At 35.9% G+C, this 18,236-nt stretch overlaps 2 protein-coding genes across 2 annotated transcripts; one reads left to right on the top strand and one right to left on the bottom strand.

Annotated features, from left to right (window-relative positions):
• Positions 1-7,642: 7,642 nt before the first annotated feature.
• LOC128246129 (putative nuclease HARBI1) lies at positions 7,643-9,189 on the top strand. The gene is made up of 5 exons (XM_052964326.1): positions 7,643-7,924; positions 8,173-8,285; positions 8,450-8,561; positions 8,725-8,818; positions 8,976-9,189. Exons 1-5 carry the CDS (start codon positions 7,648-7,650, stop codon positions 9,187-9,189), a joined length of 810 nt encoding a protein of 269 aa, XP_052820286.1. The 5' UTR covers positions 7,643-7,647.
• A 682-nt stretch (positions 9,190-9,871) lies between these two features.
• On the bottom strand, positions 9,872-11,799 carry LOC128246130 (uncharacterized). The gene is made up of 3 exons (XM_052964327.1): positions 11,576-11,799; positions 10,777-10,841; positions 9,872-10,041 (listed from the first exon to the last, which is right to left on the bottom strand). Exons 1-3 carry the CDS (start codon positions 11,797-11,799, stop codon positions 9,872-9,874), a joined length of 459 nt encoding a protein of 152 aa, XP_052820287.1.
• Between the last annotated feature and the right edge of the window lie 6,437 nt (positions 11,800-18,236).

Genomic DNA, 18,236 nt, shown 5'->3' on the forward strand with positions numbered 1-18,236 from the left:
AGGAAATGTATTCTTAAGCAAAGGAGGAAGTCGGTCATTTTGATGATGTTGTTGGTGGTTGTATGTTGCAACGTCTTGTTGTTAGTTACTTACGGAAGCTTCTTTTAAAATTTAATTTCATTTGGTTAATAGGATTCAGAAGATGTCTTTTAAGTACGGACGCAGGACGAAGACCGTTCCTAAATAGCTCAGGTAAGCTAAAAAAAAGTGCCGAATTCAATATCTCAGCATGGAAATTGGCAGAATTCCGATTGAAATTGGCGTACATATGGTCTATTCTTTTGTTGTCAAATTGTATCATTTTCGTCAAAACAAATTATTATCATCTCTGTCTTACCATTTGTGCTCTAGTCGGAAGTCAATATCAAATAAATGGGTGTTATCATACAACTGCATTGCTTAAAACACTTAATTAATCATTTAATAAAAAACTCACCGTACTTTTCAGTAAAAAGCATGAAGTCACTTTGCAAAATAATATTTGTAATTTAAAGTATATAAAAGCTTTATAATCGTAAATATTTTTTTTATATAATTATAAAAAATCTCAACGTGCATTTCAGTAAAAAGCTTGAAGTTCAAATGATAAAAGTAGTTAAGGTGTTATTATTTATCCAATAAATTATTATGAATATTTATCGTCAATGTTTATAATTTATCTACAAATACATGTGCGGCAAAAACATATTAAGTAAAACCACAAATCAGTGGCACAGATAAAGAAAACCAGGAAGTATATTAAGTAGCATACACCGAACATTGATCAGGAACTAAAATATTATAATTCAAACATTGTGTGATCTTCTGTTTGACACTAAAATAATTATATTTATTATTTAGGGCGAAATATCCGTTTGTATGCATGCAATAATGAATTAAAGTTGAATATTATAACTTACACATGTATAAACGATTATTTTCAAGCTTTAACGATGTAATACAAAAATTAGATGTGTTTTATTAGCTGAATGGTTCCCGAATTGGTTTGAATAAAGATATAAGTTATAAGATTTTGGTATAAATATTTCGATTTTGAGATCAAAAGGCATTTGACCGTTTGTAGCGTGGGGTAAATAAAGGTTTCCGTTACTATGACTATTCTATATCGCTTTTCGAATTTCGCGCCAACTTTAGACAATCCACAAACACTCTCTGTACTCTGACCACCAAACATGCAAACCAAGGCATTTGGTGAAGCGAAACGAGTCAATGTATACTCTGGCCACCACACATGTCACCCAAAGCACTTAGTGACGCGAAACAAGTCAGTGTGTATTTTGGCAACCACAGATGCAGCCCAAGGAAATTAGTGAGGCGAAACAAGTAAGTGTGTACTCTGGCCACCACACATGCCACCAAAGGCAATTAGTGATGCGAAACAAGTCAGTGTGTACTCTGGCCATCACACATGCCATCCTAGGCACTATGTGACGCGAAAAAGTCAGTGTGTACTCTGGCCACCACACACGCCACCCTAGGCACTTAGTGATGCGAAACAAGTCAGTGTGTACTCTGGCCACCACACATGCCACCCAAGGCACTTGGTTACGCGAAACAAGTCAGTGTGTACTCTGGCCACCCCCCCATGCCACCCTAGGCACTAAGTGACGCGAAACAAGTCAGTGTGTACTCTGGCCACCCCACATGCCACCCAAGGCACTTAGTGACGCGAAGCAAGTCAGTTTGTACTCTGGCCACCACACATGCAACCAAAGGCACTTGGTGACGCGAAACAAGTCAGTGTGTACTCTGGCCACCCCACATTACCACCCTAGGCACTTAGTGACGCGAAACAAGTCAGTTTGTACTCTGGCCACCACACATGCCACCCAAGGCACTTAGTGACGCGAAACAAGTCAGTTTGTACTCTGGCTTCCACACATGCCACCCAAGGCACATAGTGACGCGAAACAAGTCAGTTTGTACTCTGGCTTCCACACATGCCACCCAAGGTACTAAGTGACGTGAAACAACTTAGTGTGTACTTTGGCCACCTCACGAGCCCTCTAATACAGTAGTTGCCGAGAAACAGTTCAGTGTAAATTGTGGCCACAACACATTCCACCTAAGGCACTTAGTGACGCGAAATTAGTCATTGTATACATTGGCTTCTATACATGCCACACAAGGCATATGGTAAAGCGAAACGAGTCAATGTATACTCTGGCCACCGCATATGTCACCCAAAGCACTTGGTGACGCGAAACAAGTCAGTGTGTATTTTGGCAACCACAGATGCAGCCCAAGGAAATTAGTGATGCGAAACAAGTTAGTGTGTACTCTGGCCACCACACATGCCACCAAAGGCACTTGGTGACGCGAAACAAGTCAGTGTATACTCTGGCCACCACACATATCACCCAATGCACTTAGTGACGCGAAACAAGTCAGTTTGTACTCTGGCTTCCACACATGCCACCCAAGGTACTATGTGACGTGAAACAACTTAGTGTGTACTTTGGCCTCCTCACGAGCCCTCTAATACAGTAGGTGCCGAGAAACAGTTCAGTGTGTATTGTGGCCACAACACATTCCACCTAAGGCACTTAGTGACGCGAAATTAGTCATTGTATACATTGGCCTCTATACATGCCACACAAGGCACTTGGTGACGCGAAACAAGTCAGTATGTACTCTGGCGACCACACATGCAACCCAAGGCAGTTAGTGATGCGAATTAAGTCCGTTTTTGCTCTGGCCACCACACATGCCATCCAAGGCACTAAGTGAAGCTAAACAACTTAGAGTGCACTCTGGCTACGACACCTGCCACCCAAGGCACTTAGTGACGCAAAACAAGTCAGTTTGTACTCTGGTCAGCACATATGGCACCAACGGCAGTAATTTACGCGAAAAAATTTATTGTGTACGCGAGCCATCACACATGCCACCCAAGGCACTTAGTGACGCAAAACAAGTCAGTGCGTATTCTGGCTTCCACACATGCCACCCACGGCAGTAAATGACGTGAGACAAGTCAGTTTACCCTGGCTACCGCACGAGCTATAACAGGCAATAAGTGATGCGAAACAAATCAGTTTGTACTCTGGCCATCAAACATGCTACCCATGCTAAGTTAGTGCCGCGAACCGATTTAGTGTGTACTCTAGCCACCACAAGAGCCCTGTAAATCTGTTTGTGCCTCGAAACATGCCAGTGTGAACTCTGGCCACCACACAGGCAACTGAAGGCATTTAGTCCAATGATACAATTAAGTGTGTACTTTTTCCACCACACATGTCAACCAAGGCAGTAAGTGGCGGGAAACATTTTGCATTTTGGCCACCAAACAAGCAATCTAAGGCAGTTAGTTCCCTGAAACAATAGTTGGTGTTTACTCCGGACACCACACATGCCACCCAAGGCAGTTAGGGACTCAAAACAAGTGACTGTGAATTCAAGTCACAGCACTAGCCATTGCATTGGGAGACGTGGATGGTGACCAGAGTGTAACCATACTTGTTTCGCATGACTTACTCCTTGGATGGTTTGTTGGTGTGTGTGTGGGGGGGGGGCACAGTGCACACTGACTTTTTTTGCTATAATAACTGACTTGGATTGTTTGCGTATTTGCCAGAGTACACACTTACTCTGTTTCGCAGCACAAAGAACCTTCGATGGTGACAATAGTGCACATGTAGTCTGCTTTGCATTGCTTATGTAGTGACCTGATCATTTGAAGAATCGTACATGAATTGTGTTCTTCATCAGCAACATGGACTTGCGAATTGTCTAGTACGAGGAACTATTTGATGTGTCGTTTAGTGCGATTGACCATAACCTGTTGTTCAGTGCGATGGACTTTCGCTCGTTTTCAGTGCATTAGACTTTCGCTTGTTTTCAGTGCAGCTATGAACTCTTGTTTGTTGTTTTGTGTGATGGCTCTTTGCTTGGGACATAAATTTGTCCGGTGTTAATATTTAACATTGAAGTTCTTCACAACTATGTTCTTAACCAAGCAGAACCCGTGAAGAGTTTCTAGATATGAAAGTGTCTAAATTGTAGTAATTTACAGTGGTGTCGTTGAGTATTTAACCTTGGTGCGAAAATGCGCTTAGATGAATAGGACAGTCATGTGGCATTAATATAGATTTTATCTTACGCTTTTCATGTATGGAAGCTATATGCCAATCAAATTTCTGGCGCAAAATGGAAATGCACACGTTTGCTATTTAACGTACCATATTTAAAGTAGTGTTCATGCATACGTTCACAATACTTTAAAGTAATTATTCATATCAATGCGGGCCCCTGTAAAGAGATTACGTACATACAATACTTGTATTTAGTCCTCAAAGTCTTGGACAGATCGTTCGTATGAAATAAAATTCAATTCGTAAAGGGCATGCCTATACTAAAACAAACCTTTTTAAGTTGAAAAGGCAATAGCTATTAAAGTGGTTAACGCGCTGGTATGTATCGTATTACAATGGCGTTTTGTGATAACTTTCTTAATATTTAAACTGGTTATTTGATTTTTGCATGCATATTTAAGGACAATGTTTGCGCTGTTATCTTTCAATATCTGATCACAGTTCGACCAAAGGAATTCCTAAATGACTTCCTGGTGTTTGGCGTGCAAATCAAATAAATATCTTTTATTAACCTGTTCACGTATAATATCTAACAATACCTTACATTTGCATTAATATCTATAATGTATCATCGGATTTATTATATCTTTGTAGTTCCGTTTATTATTTGGACATCATATTTTTTACTGACACGCACAGTGAGTATGATTTTTGTTGAATACCAATTAAGTGTTGAATTGATATAGTTGTCATTTTCTCAACACATTACATTCTATATTATATGATTATACCAGCAAAAGAATGATCCAGTTGCAGTCTTTTTTAATCAAAGTTTATCGATAATTGACTGAAATATTATAAGAATTTAAAATTAAACTCACAGACGCGTGGCTGACTGTACGTAAATACGCAGTTGCGTAATAAAATTTGGACAGGTCGAAGTTATGTCATACGAAACCTCCCGAATTTGACCATAAAACGAAGGGGGAGGGGGGGGGGAGGGATCAATATGCTGTCCGTTAATCGATCGGAGTAATCACAAATTTACCCGAGCTACGCGTCTGACTAGTGAATTGCCATTCTTCCTTCAATAATTATGTAGAGGTCTTCGTTTTATTTTTGTGTCATAGTTGTTGAACTATGCAGTCATTTAATTACCTACGATGTGAAAAAGAACAAGCATAAAAATTAATGTATTTAATATCATAAACGACGTCACCATCTTGAAATAACGTCATTATATATGTTTGATATATAATTAGTACGATAACTCTTCACGTGACGCCATAAATGAAAGGCGTTGAAAATATGCGTAATATTGACTTCTTTAAGAGTTTTTATACTATAGATAGAAATTATCTTTATGATTATCACAATAAACCATTTTTCATTTATCAAAATTTAATTCCAGTATGTATCTTGGTTAATTGAAATAAGCCACTTCAGCCTGTTAAGCTTAAGAAGTTTCGAGAAATTGGGGCCAGCACTGTAGACTATCTTAGAGAATCACATTCGTTGTCATTCAAAATCTATAAAATTTGTTTACTTAAATTCATATATGTTTTAGAAAACTTGTTTAATATCATTTCCCGGAGTGAATGACAACTTGTGTAATATCCTATATTTAATTGACAATTCTTTTTGAAAGAAAAATTCTTTTTGGGGTGTTGTTAATATTTGGATAGACATATTTTAAATATAGTTTAATTTCAATTGTGGTTTTACGTTTTATAGTATAACCATTCCTATGATAAAATATATAGATAAATCCTTCATTTTACTCTTAATTATATGCAATGCAATTTAAAAATCTGGCACATCTTTTTTTAAAAGGGTTGAATGCTCATTTAGCAATATTTGCTCCTTTTCATCAAGAATCAAGATCTACTCAAGTGAACACTTACTTTAAGTGACAGTCTTATTTAAAATCAATGCATGTTCCAGTCTAACAAACATACATTTTGATTGATAAACCTAAAACTACTTACTAAATAATGCGTCTATGGAAAATATTAATAACTAATAACGAGATTGTAACCGTGTGTTAAAAAGCTGAAAACGCACAAATATTAAATGACTCGTGAATGCTAAAAGATTTACAGAGATTAACTATCGTCTCATACTGTGTTTTCTGCACCTTTCTTTCAAATGAAACACAGTATCATTCACGAGTACCACTGTTTTCGATTTTATTCATCCTTTTGGGTAAATTTAAACAAGTGTACTAATTATGGTACGACCTTAGTTTGGAGTAAGCATATGAATGCATCTCTATAGTTTTCACTTACCCTGCTAAGGCTGTGTCCTCAAACATTTTCTGAACGATATTGTGATATTTGTGGAAGACTTTGAGTACCCTCTATTGTCTTTCAAATTTATTCATATGCCTCTATAATTTGGATCTTTTTATTGCTGATTTTTATGCATGAGATGTTTTGTGATATATTTTGCTTGGCCTTGATCATTGTCCTTGGTTAGTTTTTAGACTATTTAACCTTTCCTTGTCTCCATTGATTTATTAAACGGAAGTGCGCTAGTGTTATAGGGTTAAACAGCTTATATTTCATATACAACTTGTTTTAATGGTTATTTTAATATATGTATAAATTATAAGGTATGGATATTAGTATCATAACATCATAACTGTAATATATTGAAGCCAGTCCTTTAGGCTTAAATATTCCTTTTACAATAGTGTATACAAAACACGTGTTTCAGGCCGGAGAATCGCTGCAACTGGATCTATGTCACCCAGAAAACAATTCTGCCAACGCCTGCTGCGTTTATCCCAGTAACATAACTTGTCCCGTGAACTATCATCAAGATGACGATAGCAATAACTCATGCAATGGAGTACAACCGACAACTACTGCTGTGCCAACGACAAATATAACGGAAGGTTCAAACTTGAACGACAATGACACTGCTTCGACTGCCACACATCTCAACACAACCACGACACAAGTCCCTGGTCCCTTCTATTGTATTCAATGTGCATCAGGAGAATACTATGACAAAAACAATTTGAAATGTAAAACATGCTCAACACATTGCCTTGAATGCATTGATGAAATGAAATGCACAAAATGTTATGTTAAACATGACAAAGATTGCTACCATGAGTGCCCAGAAGGTTACTCTCCGTCAGTGAAAAACAGTGAAGGTTCAATTATGTGTAAAGAAAGCAAAACCGAGGGTAAAAGCAAACTAGGACTTATCATTGGAGTCACCACAGGAGGCGTTGTTCCGGCCCCAGTATCACGAAAGAACTTAAGACAAATCTCTGACTCAATCTCAAAGAATGAACTCAAAACAGGACTCATTTTAAGTCGAAACTCATTTCAGTGTTCACAAAAAAACTCAATCTCAAACTCAATCTCAAACTCAAAAAATCAAGCTTAACATTTGAGACAGCCTTGTAGCACTCTCATTTTTTGTCTCAAACTCAAAAATGGCCGACAACTATGTAGATAGATTCCAGCGTCTGCAGAGAATCGCTATGTATGGTCAACAGCGGGTTCCAAGAGTGTTTAAAGACAGGGCCAACCCGTTGGAGAGATTATCAAGAGTGGAAGTTCGGGAGGGATACCGATTTTATCCAGAAACAATCGTAATGATAGTGGGTGTTGTTTTTAATGAACTTGATGCTGTAACAAGACGAAGCTTGCCACTACCACCTCTGCTCTCTGTGCTTGTAACTCTTCAATTTTTCGCCACGGGAGCTCACCATTTATTAATTGCCGAGATTCATGGAATTTCCCGTCCATCTGTGGGGCGTGCCATAGACAGGGTTACCAACGCATTATGCAGGCACATTAACAGGTTTATAAGCATGCCTGTTGATGATGCAGAGATAAGAATAAAGAAGAAGGAATTTTACAGCATTGCGGGTATTAAACTTTTATATTAATTACCGTTTTGATTGGTTGCTAATGTAATTAATGTAAACTTCCGGAAATGCCGTTACCTAGTGAAGGTTAAGTTCAACTCTCTTAATGCTGCATGCTAGTTTCGACAGTTACGCCCCTTGCCTTAAATAACTTGATGAATCATAACATTGCATTAATGTTCATTTAAAACCACATACATGCAATACTTGTTTACTGTTAATTGCATTTTGTGCTATCTTACTTTTCAGGATTCCCGAACGTGTTGGGGTGCATAGACTGCACACATGTCCGCATCAGAGCACCAACACATAACGAAGCAGATTTCGTAAATCGAAAAGGGTTCCATTCAGTGAACGTTCAGGTTTAATAATTTTTCATTACCATATGATAAAAAAAACGAATGAAATAAATGAATCATCAAATTAAAATGTTTTCATCCCCATCATATAGGTTGTCCAAACAGGTATGTTGGTGGTGTTGATTTTAAAAGTTACTTTATAATTTTCATATTTTTTCATGTGACAGATGGTATGCGATGCTCGTTTCATCATCATGGATGTCGTAGCCAAGTGGCCCGGGAGCGTACACGACAGCCGTATATTTAGGGAAAGCAGATTATGTGCACAGTTGGAGAATGGTATTTATGCCAAGTTATATATGAAAATCGTTTTGTTGTTTCAATTATAAATGACGTACAACATGACCATTGTACTTCAAGCAAAGCACCGGCCCGTACTTATTTTGCATAACAATTAATGTACTGCACTACATACTCTTTGAAAGGGAACTGACTTTTGCAGGAATGGATGGAGTGTTGCTAGGAGATAGTGGCTATGCATGTAAGAAGTACTTGATGACGCCATACCTGAACCACCAGACTCAGACACAGGAGAGGTGTTGCCGGTCATGTTCAGTCGTGTTAGTTTTAATGATGTAATTCCGACATGACATAATTATGGAGTTTTCTAGTCAAAGATATTATTATTGTTATTTTATATAAAGATTTATGTTAAAAATACGTTCTTACCAACCAAATTCTGAATGATTTCAGATTTAACAGATCACTCTGTAAAACTAGAGTCATCATCGAGCAAACGTTTGGTGTTTTAAAGAGGAGGTTTGCAGTTATGTCGTACGGGATAAGGACATCCGAGATGAAGGCTTGCAGGACGACAATGGCGTGTGCCATCCTGCACAACATCGGGATTAAGCGGGGAGACTCATACCAAATTGCTGAAAATTGTCAATTATTAACAAGACATTAAAGCTGCACTCTCACAGATTGAATGTTTTGAAATCTCTGCACTCTCACAGATTGAATGTTTTGAAATCTTTTTTTTATTTTTTGTCTTGGAACTAGCGAATTTTATCCAAAATACATGGAAACTAGTTATAAAGGACTGGTGACAAAAAATTAGATTGCAGATTTTCATATTAAAGTTCAAAATTTGATGTTTTAAGCATTTTTCTTAAACCGTTAAGAACTATTAAGCCTTAAAACATATATTTTCGAACGGAAATATGAAAATCTACAATCTGATTTTTTTTTGTCAGCAATTTTATATTATCGGCTTGCAGATATTTATGCAAAAAGTTTGCTCCTTCCAAGATAAAAAAATAAAAAGTTGTAAAAATGATATAACTATGAGAGTGCAGCTTTAAACAGAAAAGCAAATATTTAACTGATTTTTTTTCCAATTTGCAAGATAAACATACTTCACATGAACATTGGTTTGGATACATCACTTATTCCTCAATATTGTGATAATTACCTTATATATAAAATGATTTAGTGTAATAGTGTTCCTTTATTAACATTTGTGTGAATACATGTTCTGATATTGTTTAAGTATACAAACTTAACATGTTATAATCAAAGTAATATAGTCATGTAAATGTTAAATTAATTAATCCTATAAGTCAAACTTTTAATTTATACAAAAACAGTTATATACCGTTCTCAATGATGAATGAGTAGGACCCACTCTCAACCCCGCCAGCAATGCCAGTCAGAACATTTGTGTCCTTTAGTTTGTCTAGAAGCAAATTATCGCATGCTGAAAACTGCTCTCCAGGTCCACCCCCAGTCTTTTGGCTGCGAAAGAATTTCTCCTTTGCTGAAAAAGTCAGTGGTCGAAACTAGCACAAGCCCGCAAGCCCTGCACTGGTAAAATGTCTTTCGGGCTTACTCAAATTCTGAATTTTATAAAGCAGGGCTTGTTCAAAAATTTGATGCCAAGAAATAGTATAATAATTCGGGCTTGTTGATCCCAAAGTCTGATTTCGATGACTGTAAAAAGTATGAAAATTTTCAATCAATTAAATTTAAATATCCCCGGCAAATTATGCACAATTCAAAGCAAATAAATTATTAATTTCACCTTGCAGTGATAAAATGGGAATCCAAGCCCCACAAAGAAACTAAAATCAACAAAATATTTCTAGAAGGAGATTCCAAAACCCATTTTCAATTACAAATGTTTGGGTTTAAACTGTGGGATAACATGTCCCACATAGATGCCAATTTATATGGCTTCACATGCAGGACCAACAGTATAGAACAAGCTAATTTCTGCATAACCGGTTATTTATTCCTTCACCGATTGCACCTATAAAACTGGAAAGTTTTACAGTTGAGAAAAGTTCATTATCATGGAAAACAAATAGAACTGATATAGTTTTGTTTTTTTTAAACTTTATTTTTCAACTTTATTATTATATCCATAAACTTTACTGCATTATAGAGGATCTTAGGTATACAGATTTTACTGTTTTCAAGAACTAAATTCATATAACATTTTATCATAGAAAATGGCCTAAAGCTACATTGTTCTGTTAATTTTTTTATTTACCCCGTTGCTTTGAGTTCTGGTACATCTTCCGGACCTCTTCCACAGTTCTGCGTGTACCACCACAGCTGAAGTAGGAGTACAACATCATATACAAAAAATGAAACACGTACTGAAAATCACATTATACAAATGTAGACCATTTAACACAATAATGTCAGGCATGCACTTTAGTTGTAACAAAATAGAGTATAGTGAAATTAGACACAAATTTATATATCGTCCTGGGATACTGCTCTTGAATCTTAAAATTTGCACTAATTTCAAGGAATACAACAGCATATACTGTGAACATAAAATATTTTAAAAGCATCAGAAAATATTAAAGCTGCACTCTCACAGATTGAAGGTTTTTACAACTTTTTAATTGTTTGTTTTTCGAACGAGCCAATTTTGCAAAAATCCATGGAAAGCAGTTATATAAGACTGCTGACAAAAATTAGATCGCAGATTAATTTATTATATTTAAGTTCAAAAATTGATGTTTTATGCATTTTTCCTAAACTGATAGTAACGGTTTAACCCATAAATCATTAATTTTCGAACGGAAATATAAAAATCTACGATTTGAATTTTTGTCAGCAATCTTATATCATTGGTTTGCAGATATTTACACATAAATATGCTCTTTCCCAGACAAAAAAATAAAAAGTTGTAAAAATGGTCAATCTGTGAGAGTGCAACTTTAAGCAATGGTACCACAAAATGGCTTTATATATTAAACGTATCAATACTAGGGAAAGTTTAACTTAGAAACAAAGTGAAAATAAACGCCATGAATCATATGACACTTCTGACTTACGAATTTATTTCCATTACGATCTCATCCCATTTGGCCTCCTTGGCCTTATTTCCAAGAGTGGCCCCTTTGAACTTTCCAAAAAGTGAATCATGTTGATTCAGTATTGTTGACAGAGCGGAGTGCCGCTCTGAATCGGTCCAATTGTTCGAGCGCTTCTTCAACTCGTTCATTTTCGTTGTTTTGGCCACAGACGACCCCGATGATGACATAAGCTCGCGGTTCATCTTCCAGTTGAAGAGTATTTAGCGGAATATGTCCGCTTACGCGAATGCAGATCGATAATAGTTGAGACTGAGTTTAAAACTCGGCTGAGAACGGTCTCAAAATATTTCGTGATCACCAAATTGAGTCGGATCTCAACTGAGTCAAAAAAAATAATCTCAGGTCAAATTTTGAGTTTGAGATTGAGTTTGAGTTCTTTCGTGATACTGGGGCCTGGTGGTGTTGGTTGTGATAGTGATAGTGGTGGTAAAACGAAAGAAACGCCACATGGACTCAGTAAGTTTTGTTTAAATGTGTTTCTGGTAGGTATTTAGTTTAAATACACCTTATTTTTAACGAACAACATACTGACCGATTACACATCGTTAAAGACCTGCTTGTAGTCCCACAACAAGGTCTGAATGATCAAATAACAGCGAAGTCTACTTTTTAGCGGCAGCAGTAGTTTTTATACGGCATGAAAAGCAAGAGCGTTGTCAGAAATGAATGTAGTCGAAATAAAGTATACTGGTAAGAGCGCAAGCCAAAGTCTTTAATAAAATATTGAGCGTTTTTTTCATCATCCTTATATCATCTTGTCAAATATATGTATTCGATATATCATTGAACCAGTAAAGTTTACATTTAATCGTATATGCATAGTCACATATATTTCATAATGGGTTGTGTACCAATACTTTTTATTCAAACAGTACAACGAAATAAATTTTAATGGTGGTATCGAAACAGTAAGGTGCAGTCCAAAATGGCAAGAATACAGCAGTTACCATTCACATTGTTTGAAACCCATATTTTGGTTACATAGTATAACAGTGTCATTAAATGTCGTTCAAAATATTATTGTTTTCCGTTGTTGAAGGAACCGATGTATTTAAGTATACAAGAAAATATGGTTTTGCTATTATCTGCACGTTTTAGTTTAAATAACTATCGCCTGCAATTTGAACCACCAACAAAAGATTGAAACACAAGTGCGCTAGCTATCACGCCTAGTCACAACTTAATTTTTTAGGGACTGTAGCAAGTAAACATAACGGTTGAGAATATAGTCATTCAGTTTTGATAACTGGTGGCTTTTCCGTGTAGACTCCATCAAAATATTGATCAATGTGATCGTGCATTACTTATAAGAATTGAAAATATTCAATTACCCATATCTTAGTAATTGTGCACATGTACCTTTTTGGTTAAAATGACCGTTCATAGACTAGTATGTGTTTTTTTAAAGTTGTTATTTGCGATGACCTTGATTTTAATATTAGCAGACTTCTGCACGTCCTATAGCGACATGTTTAAATAAAAACTGGCTCTAATCTATTGAAACATCACTAAGCTTTCGTACCAACAGCGAATATTGATTTCATATACCTGATTTAAAGCTTTTCAAGATAATTGGTTTATGAATATATAGTTGTCAAAATATTATCTTAAGTTATTGCACCAATATTCAAAATATAAATAGTGTAAAGGGGAACTATGTTGAGTTCATTAATATTCATAAAATAATGATTCATGTAATACTGTATAACTATGGTTGCATTATATTTAGACGTTATTCTGATATTTCAGAGTTTTAGGTTTTGAATAACATCCATGTAGAAAACTTTTTTAACGTATGAATTTAAAGGGTTTTGTTTTTGAAATTTCATTTTTTTATCAATTTTATATATACTGTCCGAGCTCATTTCAATTGTTGAGCTTGCAGCAGTCAATTGTAACCACGCCCCCCTCCCCAGGTCCGTGGTACGACGAGGATAGCGTGGGAAATGTGCCGTGTTATTACCTACCAGGTGACCCCGCAGGGCCGAGTGAATGCGGTTGTTTTGTTTTCGCGCCGAAAATAGTGGAGAGTGGAGAGTGGCTTTATCCGTTCTTTTAACGGAATTTGCCGTGTTTTAGCCAAGCATTTCCCGAAGTTAAACGAGATCTCGCGAGACATTAAAAAAGATGGCGCATCATCCTGATGCTCTCCCAATTTGAAAGAAGTCAGTTTTACATAACAGGGTGTCCCCAGATAGTGGGGCATTTGGCGGGGATTTTATCAGCACTTTGTGCCTGTAGCGCGGAGATCTTACACGGGGATTGGCTGGACCGAAATTACCCGCTTTTCCCCGGACCTGGGGGGACGTGGTAGCAATTGACTGGTGCATTAAAAACTTGATCAAATTTTTGAATTGATAAGGGTATTTTGTTTTCAGCAAGACGCTAATGTCAACGTTGCGGACTTACGTGATCTCAACCAAGGTAGTACACTATAAATAATTAAAAAGTAATAGTCTTAACAGTTAACATATTCCATTTAAAATACAATATGCTGTTTTATTAAATAAAAATTGTTTGACCACTAAACTGGCAAAAAGAAGAAAAAGGTGAAGAGGAAGAAGTAGAAGAAGTGAAGGAAGAAGAAGAAGAAGAAGAAGAAGAAGAAGAAGAAGAAGAAGAAGAAGAAGAAGAAGAAGAAGATTAAAAAGTATATTAAAGTTTGTATTTTTCTCATGAAAAGTTGTTAACTGAAAGGTAGCAATTTAGATTTTAATTGCATTACCTACCTGCATCACATATATCTTTCTTTGCAGATCTGAATGAACCCACTCAACTAAATACAGAAAGTACTGCAGACAGCGAGCATACAGAAGAAGACTATATGACAGTTACAATTCCCGCAGCCGCAAATCATACGGAAGAAGACTATACCACAGTAACAATTCCCGCAGCCGTAAATCATACGGAAGAAGACTATACCACAGTTACAATTCCCACACCTACCAATACAAAGCCTGGTATGCATCGAATTTTGTAAACTTCGGATGTAGTACATAGTTCATAATTAACTATAAGTAACTTAACAGCTTTGGTAAATGATGGTAAATGGTGTACCTAGCAAAACCGAGCTACTATGCATTTATTTAGCTTTTTTCAACCATGTTTTCTGAAGACAAAAAACTACGTAATGATGGGGTATGTTGGCGGGCGCATGGACAGGCGTCGACAACTCCAGTTTCGGCTCTAACTTTGCCAAGCAAAGAGGGATTCTGAAATAACATACAAACGTTCTCAAAGACATAACATTGTGTCACGTTGAAGACAAAAGTCTGTACTGTAGGTTTATTGCACACTTTAGAGCCATTAGTCGTCAAATTGTCTTGTACTTCCTGTTCGGGTTGTAATTATGAATGTTAACGTTGCATAAATGTTCGCTTTGACAAGACGATGTATCGGGTTTGCAAGGTCGAGGTCATACTTAAACGTTATTGGTCAAAATACCTTGTATTTGGGCTTGTTTAGACTGTATTTTCGTCATGCATTGCGGGGTTTTGAAACAACTTGGCACACATGATTTCAGTTAGAAGCTAGCTGTCACGTCCAAGACACATGTCTTAAGGTGTAAGGTTAAGTTTGCCATTAAGAATCGTTTTACAATTTTGTTATGTATTCGAACTGTTACTTAGTCTTTCATAGGAATTGGGGGATTTAAAAAAAACAAAACTTGGCAAAATGTTCGCCATTACTTCACTCATATCCGTAGGTTTAATGTCAAGGTCATACATAAAGGCCATTACTCAAAAACAATTCCTTATAATTTTTATTGTCAAGACAGTTACTCAGTCGTGTATTTGGGGAAATTTCAATAACTTGGCGCATATTTTCACCATGACAAGACTGCTTATCACCAGCAATTATCATGTCTGTACGTTAAATGATAAGGTCACACTTTTGGGTGTTTCATCAAATACCAACACGGGCATAAGTTTGCACTAAGGGGTTCATGTTTAAAATATATGCTCAGTTAATCGTTAGTTTACACCTTTACTTATAGTATCGATCTCATGTTTTCACATATGCATGCATATATCGATATTAAACACAAGTAACTGTTATCAAATTTTGAATTATGATTGAAATAAACTGCAGATCAAAACATAAACACAAACCTAGAACAAACCAAAGAAAGCGGGAAAAAGACGCATATTGAAGCAACTTACTTGGATGTTGAAATCCCCAAATCAACTAAACCTAAGTCAGGTAGGTATTGCAAATAGTAACTATGTCAGGTTTGCATGCGCCGATGTATCTACTTAATATATTCGGGCACTCATGAACGAATTCATTAAGATAATGTCTGAAAGTGTTTACTGAAACCCTAAAACTATTTAGGCAGTTGTTAACTAAGTTGGTTCAGAACCATTTACCAACTCTGGATGGTACCCCGTATTATTCAACAACAAAGTTTCTATTTCGAAATTAAATCGTATTAAAATAAACGAGAAGGATACATTTCCGAAGAAAATAAATGTTATACGTTTTCCTTCTTAAAATGACCAGGTGGGTCTATTTTAAGGGTATAGATATGAACATTCTGATTCAGTTTTATACAACAAGAACTTACTTTTTTTAGATTTGAACACTAAACCTAACAAAGATGAGACCGCAAACCGCGAGAATAACGAAGAAGGCTATTTGCTCGTTAACTTTCCCAAACCTGACCAAACAAAATCTGGTAGGTTTTGCGCATTTACACATAATTTGAGCTTTTGCAGTTACTAGTTAATTTACAAGCATAATATTTGTAAAAAGGTGCATGGCATGAGGTTTAATAAGTAAGTTGTGTAAAATAATTTAAAAGTTCTTCCAATAAAGATATAGAATATAAGTCGGATGCTAAAAGCGTGTTGTCGCTTGAATCAAAAGTTGTTCGTTTACAATTTAGTCTTTCTTAATCATGGAAATATTTCTTGATAATATAATGCAGGTTGAGTATATGCTTGCCTGCTGTTTAAACTTAGCTATTGCGTTCTTCTGAAATAACTTGTTCTACACTGGTGTTATACAAACAATTTGTCTTGTTTTTAAAACAACAAAACATACTAAAATAAACAAGAAGGATACATTTCCAAATAAATGTTTGGCGTGTTTCTTGTTAAAATGGCCTGGTGGTTGAATGGTATTAATATGAACTTTTTGATTATGTTTAATATTACAAGATTACCTCTTTGCAGATCTTAACACTAAACCTAACAAAGATGAGACCGCAAGCCGCGAGAATAACGAAGAAGGCTATTTGCTCGTTAACTTTCCCAAACCTGACCAAACAAAATCTGGTAGGTTTTGCGCATTTACACATAATTTGAGCTTTTGCAGTTACTAGTTAATTTACAAGCATAATATGTGTAAAAAGGTGCATGGCATGAGGTTTAATAAGTAAGTTGTGTAATATAATTTCAAAGTTCTTCCAATATAGATATAATATAAGTCGAATGCTTAAAGCGTGTTGTCGCTTGAATCAAAAGTTGTTCGTTTACAATTTAGTCTTTCTTAATCATGGAAATAGTTCTTGATTATATAATGCAGGTTGAGTATATGCTTGCCAGCTCTTTAAACTTTTAAGCTATTGTGTTCTTCTGAAATATCTTGTTCTATACTCGTGTTATACAAACAACGAAATACACAAAAATAAACAAGAAGGATACATTATAAGTTTTTCTTGTTAAATGGCCTGGTGGCTTAATGGTATGAATATGAACATTCTGATTATGTTTCATATTACAAGGATACCTCGTTGCAGATCTGAGCACTAAACCTAACAAAGATGGGACCGCAAGCCGCGAGAATAACGAAGAAGGCTATTTGCTCGTTAAGTTTCCCAAACCTGACCAAACAAAACCTGGTAGGTTTCGCAAATGCGCATCTACACATTATTTGAGCTTTTGCAGTTCCTAGTTAATTTACTAGCAAAATATGTGTATACTAGGTAAAAGGTGCATGCTAACATGTTTAATGAGGAAATGTTATATATTGCTTTCAAGTTCCATCATAGATATAAGACATAAAGAGGATATTCAAAGTATGTTGCCGCTATAACAGAACGTGGTTCGTTTACAGTTTAGTCCTTCCTTAATTATGGAAATATTTCTTGATAATAGAATTGCTGAATGAGTATATCCCAGACGGCTGTTTTTATACTTAGCCATTATGATATTGTAAAATAGCTCGTTCTAAAATCGTGTAATTCAAATGAATTGCTTTGTTTTTAAAACAACAAAACATATTTTAAACTTCTTGATGGTCTTAAGTCAGATTTAACATCATTAAAAATAGAAACATCTGATTATGAATTAAGACAGTTTAAATGCATCAAATACTTACTCTTTTTTTTCGAATATCCAAAGACAATGAGAAACAAGACATTAAGCCCGAGGAAAAAATGAAAGATACTGATGGCGATGACAGTACAAACCTGGCGCAAATACCGAAGAGTATTACAGAAAAAAACGAGAACTGAAGTTGAAGAGAAAGACGAAGAAATCGTACATCTTTTTACAAAATATCGGAATTCAAATAAGATAGTTGTAGATCGACATACTAAGACCATTTCTGGAAAACTTAACCACCCATTACTTACATTTTAAAGTGCTTTCCCTCACCAATTTATTTTAATCAA

The sequence above is a fragment of the Mya arenaria genome, chromosome 9 (assembly GCF_026914265.1).
Source record: "Mya arenaria isolate MELC-2E11 chromosome 9, ASM2691426v1".
NCBI lineage: Eukaryota > Metazoa > Mollusca > Bivalvia > Myida > Myidae > Mya > Mya arenaria.